The following is a 12798-nucleotide window of genomic DNA, read 5'->3' on the forward strand; positions in this document are numbered from 1 at the left end:
TTTTGATAGCCTTTAGCCGTACCCTCATCCTACTCCTCCTCTGTTCCTCGGGTGATGTGGAGGTAAACCCAGGCCCTGCGTGCCCCCAGGCATTTGTTGACTTCTGTGATCAAAAAAGCCTTGGTTTCATCCATGTCAACATCAGAAGCCTCCTCCCTAAGTTTGTTTTACTCACTGCTTTAGCACACTCCGCCAACCCTGATGTCCTTGCCGTGTCTGAATCCTGGCTTAGGAAGGCCACCAACAATTCTGAGATTTCCATACCCAACTACAACATTTTCCGTCAAGATAGAACTGCCAAAGGGGGAGGAGTTGCAATCTACGGCAGAGATAGCCTGCAAAGTTCTGTCATATTTTCCAGGTCTATACCCAAACAGTTTAAACTTCTAATTAAAAAAATGTACCTCTTCAGAAACAAGTCTCTCACTGTTGCCGCCTGCTATCGACCCCCCCTCCGCTCCCAGCTGGACACCATTTGTGAATTGATCGCCCCCCATTTAGCTTTAGAGTTCATTCTGTTAAGTGACCTAAACTGGGATATGCTTAACACCCCGGCAGTCCTACAATCTAAGCTAGATGCCTTCAATCTCACACAAATCATCAAGGAACCCACCAGGTACAACCCTAAATCCGTAAACATGGACACCCTCATAGACATTATCCTGACCAACTTGCCTTCCAAATACACCTCCGCAGTTTTCAATCAGGATCTCAGCGATCATTGCCTGTATCCGCTACGGGTCCGCGGTCGAACGACCACCCCTCATCACTGTCAAACGCTCCCTAAAACACTTCTGCGAGCAGGCCTTTCTAATCGACCTGACCCGGGTAACCTGGAAGGATATTGACTTCATCCCGTCAGTAGAGGATGCCTGGTCATTCTTTAAAAGTAATTTCCTCACCATCTTAGATAAGCATGCCCCGTTCAAAAAATGCAGAACTAAGAACAGATATAGCCCTTGGTTCACTCCAGACCTGACTGCCCTTGACCAGTACTAAAATATCCTGTGGCGGACTGCAATAGCATCAAATAGTCCCCGCGATATGCAACTGCTCAGGGAAGTCAGGAACCAATACAAGCAGTCAGTTAGGAAAGCAAAGGCCAGCTTTTTCAAACAGAAATTCGCAATCTGTAGCTTTAACTCCAAAGTTTTGGGACAGTGTAAAGTCCATGGAGAACAAGAGCACCTCCTCCCAGCTGACCACTGCACTGAGGCTAGGTAACACGGTCACCACTGATAAATCGAACATTTCAATAAGCATTTCTCAACGGCTGGCCATGCCTTCCTCCTGGCTACTCCAACCCCGGCCAACAGCTCCGCCCCCCACCCCCCGCAGCTACTCGCCCAAGCCTCCCCAGCTTCTCCTTCACCCAAATCCAATCAGCAGATGTTCTGAAAGAGCACCTCCTCCCAGCTGCCCACCTCACTGAGGCTAGTTAACACTGTCCCCACTAATAAATCCACTATAATTGAGAATTTCAATAAGCATTTTTCTACGGCTGGCCATGCTTTCCACCTGGCTACCCCTACCCCGGTCAACAGCACTGCACCCCCCCCCATTTCTCCTTCTCCCAAATCCAGTCAGCTGAAGTTCTGAAAGAACTGCAAAACCTGGACCCCTACAAATCAGCCGGGCTAGACAATCTGGACCCTCTCTTTCTGAAACTATCTGCCGCCATTGTTGCAACCCCTATTACCAGCCTGTTCAACCTCTCTTTCATATCGTCTGAGATCCCTAAAGATTGTAAAGCTGCCGCGGTCATCCCCCTCTTCAAAGGGGGTGACAACCAAACTGTTACAGACCTATATCCATCCTGCCCTGCCTATCTAAAGTCATTTCGAAAGCCAAGTTAATAAACAGATCACTGACCATTTCGAATCCCGCTGTGCAATCCGGTTTCCGAGCCGGTCATGGGTGCACCTCAGCCATGCTCAAGGTCCTAAACGATATCATAACCGCCATCGATAAAAGACAGTACTGTGCAGTCGTCTTCATCGACCTGGCCAAGGCTTTCGACACCGTCAATCACCACATTCTTATCGGCAGACTAAATAGCGTTGGTTTCTCTAATGACTGCCTCGCCTGGTTCACCAACTACTTTGCAGACAGTTCAGTTTGTCAAATTGCAGGGAATGTTGTCCGGACCTTGGCAGTCTCTATGGGGGCACCACAGGGTTCAATTCTCGGGCCGACTCTTTTCTCTGTATATTTCAATGATGTCGCTCTTGCTGCGGGAGAGAAGAAGAGGGGGCAGGGCTACTCCCAGTGGAAGAGAAGAAGAGAGGGGGCAGGGCTACTCCCAGTGAAGAGAAGGAGAGAAGAAGAGGGGGCAGGGCTACTCCCATTGGAAGAGAAGAAGAGGGGGCAGGGCTACTCCCATTGGAAGAGAAGAAGAGAGGGGCAGGGCTACTCCCAGTGGAAGAGAAGAAGAGAGGGGCAGGGCTACTCACAGTGGAAGTGCCAGACCAGTAGGCCGATCATAAGGGCGATGACAGCAGCGAAGATAACGATGCCGATCACAGCCCCGACTCTCCCTGGTCCTTTCTTCTTCTCTAACTTCTTACTGTCAGCTGCTGGGAGGAACGTCACATCCTGGTCCCAGTCCCTGTCCTGAGAGAGAGGGGGACGTAAGACACTGTCACACCGACAAGATGCCATGTAGATATTAGGAATACACAACAGTCTTCAATCTGAGACCTGGAAACCAATCTTATACATTTGACAGCCTTGAGCTGTATAATAAAATAAAAAAATACCTATTGCACATTGCTTTTGAATGTATTGGCGAGGCTCTACACTGGCGAGGCTCTAGACCGACACACTGGCGAGGCTCTAGACCGACACACTGGCGAGGCTCTAGACCGACACACTGGCGAGGCTCTAGACCGACACACTGGTGAGGCTCTAGACCGACACACTGGTGAGGCTCTAGACCGACACACTGGTGAGGCTCTAGACCGACACACTGGTGAGGCTCTACACTGGTGAGGCTCTACACTGGTGAGGCTCTAGACCGACACACTGGTGAGGCTCTAGACCGACACACTGGTGAGGCTCTAGACCGACACACTGGTGAGGCTCTAGACCGACACACTGGTGAGGCTCTAGACCGACACACTGGTGAGGCTCTACACTGGTGAGGCTCTACACTGGTGAGGCTCTACACTGGTGAGGCTCTAGACCGACACACTGGTGAGGCTCTAGACCGACACACTGGTGAGGCTCTAGACCGACACACTGGTGAGGCTCTACACTGGTGAGGCTCTAGACCGACACACTGGTGAGGCTCTATACCGACACACTGGTGAGGCTCTACACTGGTGAGGCTCTAGACCGACACACTGGTGAGGCTCTAGACCGACACACTGGTGAGGCTCTACACTGGCGAGGCTCTAGACCGACACACTGGCGAGGCTCTAGACCGACACACTGGCGAGGCTCTAGACCGACACACTGGCGAGGCTCTAGACCGACACACTGGCGAGGCTCTAGACCGACACACTGGCGAGGCTCTAGACCGACACACTGGCGAGGCTCTAGACCGACACACTGGCGAGGCTCTAGACCGACACACTGGCGAGGCTCTAGACCGACACACTGGCGAGGATCTACACTGGTGAGGCTCTAGACCGACACACTGGTGAGGCTCTACACTGGTGAGGCTCTAGACCGACACACTGGTGAGGCTCTACACTGGTGAGGCTCTAGACCGACACACTGGTGAGGCTCTACACTGGTGAGGCTCTAGACCGACACACGGGCGATACCTCCTCTCAGTTTCTCCTAAAAAGCAAGAGAAAGTCTAAGTGCCTGAGTTAGATCAACATGCAAGGTACATGTGACCTGTGACGAGGCCAGTCATGTGACGAGGCCAGTCATGTGACCTGCGACGAGGCCAGTCATGTGACCTGCGACGAGGCCAGTCATGTGACCTGCGACGAGGCCAGTCATGTGACGAGGCCAGTCATGTGACGAGGCCAGTCATGTGACCTGTGTCGAGGCCGGTAGGTGTGTTTCAGAAATGTGACCACAGTGTTGCGACATATAACTGGCTGACTGACACACTGTTGGGAAAATGACGATTAAATGACTGAACAAATCATTTTAAATGGAACTGTAACTAAGTAAACTTATACTCTGTTTTATTATATCTGATTAACAATATGAGTTCATAAGAAGGGATTGTGTGACACGGACAAGGAGTATTTAAAGTTAATGAACACCATTCCAACCAGGCAGAAACGAATGGGTTGTGGATTAAGTAAGCAGATAAGGTAGTTAACCTATGGTTGAACTGACGAAACTGAGCTCTGGGGTGTTTTAGATAAGGAAGTGAGTGCATTCCTAGGTTCTGTTAATTAGAAATGTCAGCTAAGTGGTGATCGATAATGTTGAGGGGTCAAAAGTTAATTCAGTTATGTTGTGTGACCTGGGAGTGTGTTAGTAAGTTAGAATTAACTATTAACCTCACTTTGTCCCGGTCGAGAGGGGATTCTGTTAAGCAATGAAATGACGTCATGTTATTGTATATAAACTGTTGCTCGTGGTAAAGTGGCAGCGCGCTCCGAGAATAAATTCTGTTACCTATTGTTGATAAGACTGGTCTCCGTCTATTTTATGCAAACAAGAATCTTACAAATTCTCATAAAATAGATTTAGGGTTTTCAATTAATGAAAACACATTGGCATAATTAAATTACAGTAACACACACAGACCACTGACGCAGAGAGAGAGGTAGAGAGAGAGAGACAGACACACACAGACCACTGACGCAGAGAGAGAGGTAGAGAGAGAGAGACAGACACACACAGACCACTGACGCAGAGAGAGAGGTAGAGAGAGAGAGAGACAGACACACACAGACCACTGACACAGAGAGAGAGGTAGAGAGAGAGACAGACACACACAGACCACTGTACCGGACACATGTTAGGAGGAATCAGTAGCAAGAGTCAATACACGGCTAATATATCTACAGTATTGTGGAAATATTGACCAGGAGCAAATTATCGAAAAAATATGAGTGAGAGGCAGACAGAGAGAGAGAGGCAGACGCACAGAGAGAGAGAAAGAGAAGCAGACGCAGAGAGAGAGAGAGAGAGAGAGGCAGAGAGAGAAAGAGCGAGCGAGAGAGACACAGAGAGAGAGCGAGAGAGGCAGAGGCAGAGAGAGCGGCAGACGCAGAGAGAGCGCGGCAGACGCAGAGAGAGTGAGAGAGGCAGAGAGAGAGCGAGAGAGAGCGAGAGAGCGAGAGAGGCAGAGACAGACGCAGAGAGAGAGCGAGAGAGACGCAGAGAGAGAGAGAGCGAGACAGACGCAGAGAGAGAGAGAGAGAGAGAGCGCGCAGAGAGCGAGAGAGAGCGCAGAGAGAGAGAGAGAGAGACAGACGCAGAGAGAGAGCGAGAGAGAGACAGACACAGAGAGAGAGCGAGAGAGACGCAGAGAGAGAGCGAGAGAGACGCAGAGAGAGAGCGAGAGAGAGAGGCAGACGCAGAGAGAGAGCGAGAGAGAGACAGACGCAGAGAGAGAGCGAGAGAGAGACAGACGCAGAGAGAGAGCGAGAGAGAGACAGACGCAGAGAGAGAGCGAGAGAGAGACGCAGAGAGAGAGCGAGAGAGAGACGCAGAGAGAGAGAGAGACGCAGAGACAGAGCGAGACAGACGCAGAGAGAGAGACGCAGAGAGAGAGAGATAGAGAGAGAGAGGCATAGAGAGAGAGAGGCATAGAGAGAGAGAGGCATAGAGAGAGAGAGAGAGAGGCATAGAGAGAGAGGCATAGAGAGAGAGAGGCATAGAGAGAGAGAGAGAGGCATAGAGAGAGAGAGGCATAGAGAGAGAGAGGCATAGAGAGAGAGAGGCATAGAGAGAGAGAGGCATAGAGAGAGAGAGGCATAGAGAGAGAGAGGCATAGAGAGAGAGAGGCATACGCAGAGAGAGCAAGACAGAGGAAGACGCAGAGAGAGAGCGAGACAGACGCAGAGAGAGAGACAGACGCAGAGAGAGAGCGAGAGAGAGAGCGAGAGAGAGAGACGCAGAGAGAGAGACGCAGAGAGAGAGACGCAGAGAGAGAGACGCAGAGAGAGAGAGAGAGGCATAGAGAGAGAGAGAGAGCGAGAGAGAGAGGCAGACGCAGAGAGAGAGAGCGAGAGAGAGAGGCAGACGCAGAGAGAGTGCGAGAGAGAGAGAGGCAGACGCAGAGAGAGAGCGAGAGAGAGAGGCAGACGCAGAGAGAGAGCGAGAGAGAGAGGCAGACGCAGAGAGAGAGCGAGAGAGAGAGAAAGAGGCAGACGTAGAGAGAGAGCGAGAGAGAGAGAAAGAGGCAGACGCAGAGAGAGAGCGAGAGAGAGAGAAAGAGGCAGACGCAGAGAGAGAGCAAGAGGCAGACGCAGAGAGAGAGCGAGAGAGAGAGAGAAAGAGGCAGACGCAGAGAGAGAGAAAGAGGCAGACGCAGAGAGAGAGTGAGAGAGAGAGAAAGAGGCAGACGCAGAGAGAGAGAGAGAAAGAGGCAGACGCAGAGCGAGAGAGAGAAAGAGGCAGACGCAGAGAGAGAGCGAGAGAGAGAGCAGACGCAGAGAGAGAGCGAGAGAGAGACAGACGCAGAGAGAGAGCGAGAGAGAGAGACGCAGAGAGAGAGACGCAGAGAGAGAGACGCAGAGAGAGAGACGCAGAGAGAGAGACGCAGAGAGAGAGACGCATAGAGAGAGAGGCAGAGAGAGAGAGGCATAGAGAGAGAGGCAGAGAGAGAGAGGCATAGAGAGAGACGCAGAGAGAGAGAGGCATAGAGAGAGAGAGAGGCATAGAGAGAGAGAGAGGCATAGAGAGAGACGCAGAGAGAGAGAGGCATAGAGAGAGAGAGAGGCATAGAGAGAGAGAGAGGCATAGATAGAGGCAGACGCAGAGAGAGCAAGACAGAGGAAGACGCAGAGAGAGAGCGAGACAGACGCAGAGAGAGAGAGAGAGAGAGCGAGAGAGAGGCAGACGCAGAGAGAGAGAGAGAGAGCGAGAGCGAGAGAGAGGCAGACGCAGAGAGAGAGACGCAGAGAGAGAGCGAGAGAGAGGCAGACGCAGAGAGAGAGAGAGAGACGGAGAGAGAGCGAGAGAGAGGCAGACGTAGAGAGAGAGCGAGAGAGAGATGCAGACGTAGAGAGAGAGCGAGAGAGAGATGCAGACGTAGAGAGAGAGCGAGAGAGAGAGATGCAGACGTAGAGAGAGAGCGAGAGAGAGAGAAAGAGGCAGACGCAGAGAGAGAAAGAGGCAGACGCAGAGAGAGAGTGAGAGAGAGAGAAAGAGGCAGACGCAGAGAGAGAGCGAGAGAGAGAAAGAGGCAGACGCAGAGAGAGAGCGAGAGAGAGAAAGAGGCAGACGCAGAGAGAGAGCGAGAGAGAGAGAGGCAGACACAGAGAGAGAGCGAGAGCGAGAGAGGCAGACGCAGAGAGAGAGCGAGAGAGAGAGGCAGACGCAGAGAGAGAGCGAGAGAGAGAGGCAGACGCAGAGAGAGAGCGAGAGAGAGAGGCAGACGCAGAGAGAGAGCGAGAGAGAGAGGCGCAGAGAGAGAGCGAGAGAGAGAGGCGCAGAGAGAGAGCGAGAGAGAGAGGCGCAGAGAGAGAGCGAGAGAGAGAGAGAGAGGCAGACGCAGAGAGAGAGCGAGAGAGAGAGGCAGACGCAGAGAGAGAGCGAGATGCAGACGTAGAGAGAGAGAGCGAGAGAGGCAGACGCAGAGAGAGAACGAGAGAGAGAGGCAGACGCAGAGAGAGAGCGAGAGAGAGAGGCAGACGCAGAGAGAGAGCGAGAGAGAGAGGCAGACGCAGAGAGAGAGGCAGACGCAGAGAGAGAGGCAGACGCAGAGAGAGAGAGAGGCAGAGAGAGAGAGCGCAAGGGAAAGTCAGGGAAAGTCAGGATCAGATGAGCTCCTGCATTTTTCAGCATTTTCTTTAAAAAAGATAGATTAGGAGTTAGATAAACTTGGATTTTTTTGTCAGGAACACATACTGGATTCTACTCTCTACAACATAACCCCCACTTCAAATCAAAACTTAAAACCTAGAACCGGATTTTGGACGGAATTACGGAATCACCTGGAAGGTTCACAACTACCAAGATTTATTTCTCTATACAGCAAATTCTCTGGAAAACAACAGAAACCTGAAAACACCATCCAACCTGGAACTGAGTGAGTAATGCTTAGTCTGAAACTATATTTTAAAAGCCAAAAGCCAAGAAGAAAAATACACAACATTACTTTATAAGGACTGAATTCTAACATAATTCTGCCACGCTTGATACAGCTTCAACTAGCACCGACGTGTCAAGTGAGAGGTGTCAAAGCCCATTAGCCCAACAATGGCAGGAGAGTCACACAGTCTACCCCAACCAAATGGAGAGGCCTTAGAGGCTCCCTCCCGCTGTTCAGAGGTAATTAAAATACAGTACCCTTTGTATGTAAAGAATGATAAGTCAAGAAAAGATTACAAAATGAAGCTCCTTATGGAAAATCAAGAGACACTTTTTGCTGACTATTACAAAAATGGAAACATCAGCAACCTTATCTTCCACACAAACCATCCCCTGGCATGGCACAGTGCTATATTAGCACACTACCCCCTTGTTACGAGAGCGGGGATTAACGAGGGGTGGAAACTCAGAATACTTGATAACGAGGAATCTGAGTCAAGTAATATAAATATCTATAAATCCGGAACAGTAATGGCACAGGGTAATCACAAACAGTTTCAGCTGGACTTTCACCTAATCAAAGAATTAGCCCAGCAGGAGAAGCTTTCCCTTGATAAAGATACTCCCACACCGAGCGGGTCAGACCAGACCTCTTCATTATGTAACCCCACAGACGAGCAACCCCCAGCAGAGAGTCAACCTCCCAGCACAGATTACCACTCCCTCATTGAAATGAAGGACAAATTCACCCAGCTGGAGATAAGGCAGGTGGAGCTGGAACAGCAGGTGATTACACTTCAGTCAGCACAGACCCAGACAACAGTCCAGCACAACAACAGCCCCTTAACCAGACCCGGAGAGCTGGAGGTGGACAGAGACATATCTGCACTTTGGACAGTGGTGAGACAAATACAACAGGAGAAAGAGGAGCAGAACAGAGCACTAGAGGAGTGTGTCAGACTGCTGGTGGAGGAGAGGTTGAGGGGGATGGAGGAGAGGGTGAGGGGGATGGAGGGGAGGTTGAGGGGGACGGCATGCGACAGAGAACAACCCACTAGAGAGGTGGCCACCCCCACAGAGAAGCCAGCAGAACAGCCCACCTCAGCACCCAACAAAAGTCTCGACACCACAGCAGAACAGTCCACACCAGACCCTGACCATAGAGTCGACATCACAGCAGAACAGACAAATGAAGAACCCCAAGCCCAGCGGCTCACACCCCTCTGAGCACCCCCTGTCAGCCTGCCTGATAGCCCTTCTGACAACCCCCCACACCCACTGAGGACAAACACAAGACACAGATTGTACTACTTATGGACTCAAATGGGAAATATATAGAAGAAAAAAACTTTTTCCCAAACACAGTGAGTCTAAACTCTGGTGTCCAAACACCCAGCGCCCCTAGACCTTCTGTCTGAGGCCAAACTAGGGTCACCCAGCCACATAATAATACACACAGGCACAAACGACCTGAGAGCACAGCAAGAAAGAGTGGCCACAGCACTGAAGGGAGTGATTGAAAAGGCTTCTTCTACTTTCCCCAACGCACAAGTGGTTATCTCCACCCTGCTACCACGAAAAGACTTCCACCCTGCCACAATACAGCGGGTAAATGCAAGTATTTCCCGTGACTGTGCCTCAAAACCAAATGTTTTCCTGGCCCACCACTCCACCCTGGACTTGAACAGCCTCTATGACCAGGTCCACCTCTACAAGGCAGCAGTGCCCACCTTTGCCCGAACTCTAAAGGACATCGCTCTCAAACGTATCCCCAACACTTCACACAGGAGAAACAGATCAATAGACACCCCACCCAGACCGGCGAGACACCCTCCCAGACCTGCAGGACCCCCCCCCCCCCCCCGGACCTACACATAGAGGACCCACGCCAAGAGGAATTACATCCAGACCACCGCACACCCAGACACATCCACACCCCCACCCCAACCAATCAACACCCCCCCACGTCAACCATGCCCACACCCCATTTAGGCCCCCTCAGATCAGACCTATGCCACTCCTGCCCCCCCCCTGCACCCCACCCCCCCCCAAAGAGGGCCTCAACATGGAAGCCACACATATGCCCAGGTAGTGAGCGGGCAAACAGTCCCAACCCCCACTCTCACACTCGCCCAAGCCAATGGCATGTACCAGATGCTCAGCAGGCTCTGCTCACACTTACTGGCCTGAGGCCAAACCACGACCAACAACATTGGACACTCTATGGAACAAAAAGCATTCACTATATCATCCTGGAATATCCAAGGCCTGAGGTCATCTGCCTTTGGCCTGAAGAGCAGAAACCCGGACTTCACCAAAGAAATCGGTAACACAGACATTGTCATCCTGCAAGAAACCTGGTATAGAGGAGACAGACCCACTGGTTGCCCTCTAGGTTACAGAGAGCTGGTAGTCCCATCCACCAAACTACCAGGTGTGAAACAGGGAAGGGACTCAGGGGGTATGCTAATTTGGTATAGAGCAGACCTAACTCACTCCATTAAATTAATCAAAACAGGAACATTCTACATTTGGCTAGAAATTCAAAAGGAAATTATCCTAACAGAGAAAAATGTCCTCCTGTGTGCTACCTATATCCCCCAACTAGAATCCCCATATTTTAATGAAAACAGCTTCTCCATCCTGGAGGGCGAAATCAATCATTTCCAGGCCCAGGGACATGTACTAGTCTGTGGCGACCTAAATGCCAGAACCGGACAAGAACCTGACACCCTCAGCACACAGGGGGACAAACATCTGCCTGGAGGTGACAGCATTCCCTCCCCCATATGCCCCCCTAGATACAACTATGACAACATAACCAACAAAAACGGGTCACAACTCCTATAGCTCTGTCACATCCTGGGTATGTATAGTCAATAGGCTCTGAGGGGACTCCTATGGTAGGTACACCTACAGCTCATCTCTTGGCAGTAGTACTGTAGACTACTTTATCACTGACCTCAACCCAGAATCTCTCAGAGCGTTCACAGTCAGCCCACTGACACCCCTATCAGACCACAGCAAAATCACAGTCTACTTAAACAGAGCAATACTCAATCATGAGGCATCAAAGCCAAAGGAACTGAGTAACATTAAGAAATGCTATAGATGGAAGGAATGCAGTTTGGAAACCTACCAAAAAACAATTAGGCAACAACAAATTCAATCCCTTTTAGACAATTTCCTGGGTAAAACGTTCCACTGTAATAGTGAAGGTGTAAACCTGGCAGTAGAAAATCTTAACAGTATATTTGACCTCTCAGCTTCCCTATCAAATCTAAAAATCTCAAATAGAAAACCGAAGAAAATTAACAATAATGACAAATGGTTTGATGAAGAATGCAAAAATCTAAGAAAGAAATTGAGAAACCTGTCCAACCAAAAACAGAGACACCCAGAAAACCTGAGTCTACGCCTTCACTATGGTGAATCACTAAAACAATACAGAAATACACTACGGAAAAAGAAGGAACAGCATGTCAGAAATCAGCTCAATGTAATTGAAGAATCCATAGACTCTAACCACTTCTGGGAAAATTGGAAAACACTAAACAAACAACACGAAGAATTATCTATCCAAAATGGAGATGTATGGGTAAACCACTTCTCCAATCTTTTTGGTTCTATAACAAATAACAAAAACATATACATGATCAAATACAGATCTTAGAATCAACTATTAAAGACTACCAGAACCCACTGGATTCTCCAATTACATTGAATGAGTTACAGGACAAAATAAAAACCCTTCAACCCAAAAAGGCCTGTGGTGTCGATGGTATCCTCAATGAAATGATCAAATATACAGACAACAAATTCCAATTGGCTATACTAAAACTCTTTAACATCATACTTAGCTCTAGCATCTTCCCCAATATTTGGAACCAAGGACTGATCACCCCAATCCACAAAAGTGGAGACAAACTTGACCCCAATAACTACCGTGGAATATGTGTCAACAGTAACCTTGGGAAAATCCTCTGCATTATTATTAACAGCAGACTCGTACATTTCCTCAATGAAAACAATGTACTGAGCAAATGTCAAATTGGCTTTTTACCAAATTACCGTACAACAGACCATGTATTCACCCTGCACACCCTAATTGACAACCAAACAAACCAAAACAAAGGCAAAGTCTTCTCATGCTTTGTTGATTTCAAAAAAGCCTTCGACTCAATCTGGCATGAGGGTCTGCTATACAAACTGATGGAAAGTGGTGTTGGGGGTAAAACATACGACATTATAAAATCCATGTACACAAACAACAAGTGTGCGGTTAAAATTGGCAAAAAACACACACATTTCTTCACACAGGGTCGTGGGGTTAGACAGGGATGCAGCTTAAGCCCCACCCTCTTCAACATATATATCAACGAATTGGCGCGGGCACTAGAAAAGTCTGCAGCACCCGGCCTCCCCCTGCTAGAATGTCAAATGTCTGCTGTTTGCTGATGATCTGGTGCTTCTGTCACCAACCAAGGAGGGTCTACAGCAGCATCTAGATCTTCTGCACAGATTCTGTCAGACCTGGGCCCTGACAGTAAATCTCAGTAAGACCAAAATAATGGTGTTCCAAAAAAGGTCCAGTCACCAGGACCACAAATACAAATTCCATCT

The 12798-nt window shown here is 49.5% G+C and overlaps 1 protein-coding gene across 1 annotated transcript in view; it reads right to left on the reverse strand.

Annotated features, from left to right (window-relative positions):
- st14a (ST14 transmembrane serine protease matriptase a) overlaps positions 1 to 12798 on the reverse strand; it is a 78052-nt gene that overhangs the window by 54786 nt on the left and 10468 nt on the right. Inside the window, exon 2 of the mRNA XM_065000638.1 lies at positions 2454 to 2613. Coding sequence (XP_064856710.1) covers positions 2454 to 2613 — 160 coding nt within the window. The remainder of the gene's footprint in view (positions 1 to 2453; positions 2614 to 12798) is intronic.

The sequence above is a fragment of the Oncorhynchus nerka genome, linkage group LG14 (genome assembly GCF_034236695.1).
Source record: "Oncorhynchus nerka isolate Pitt River linkage group LG14, Oner_Uvic_2.0, whole genome shotgun sequence".
Taxonomy (NCBI): Eukaryota; Metazoa; Chordata; class Actinopteri; order Salmoniformes; family Salmonidae; genus Oncorhynchus; species Oncorhynchus nerka.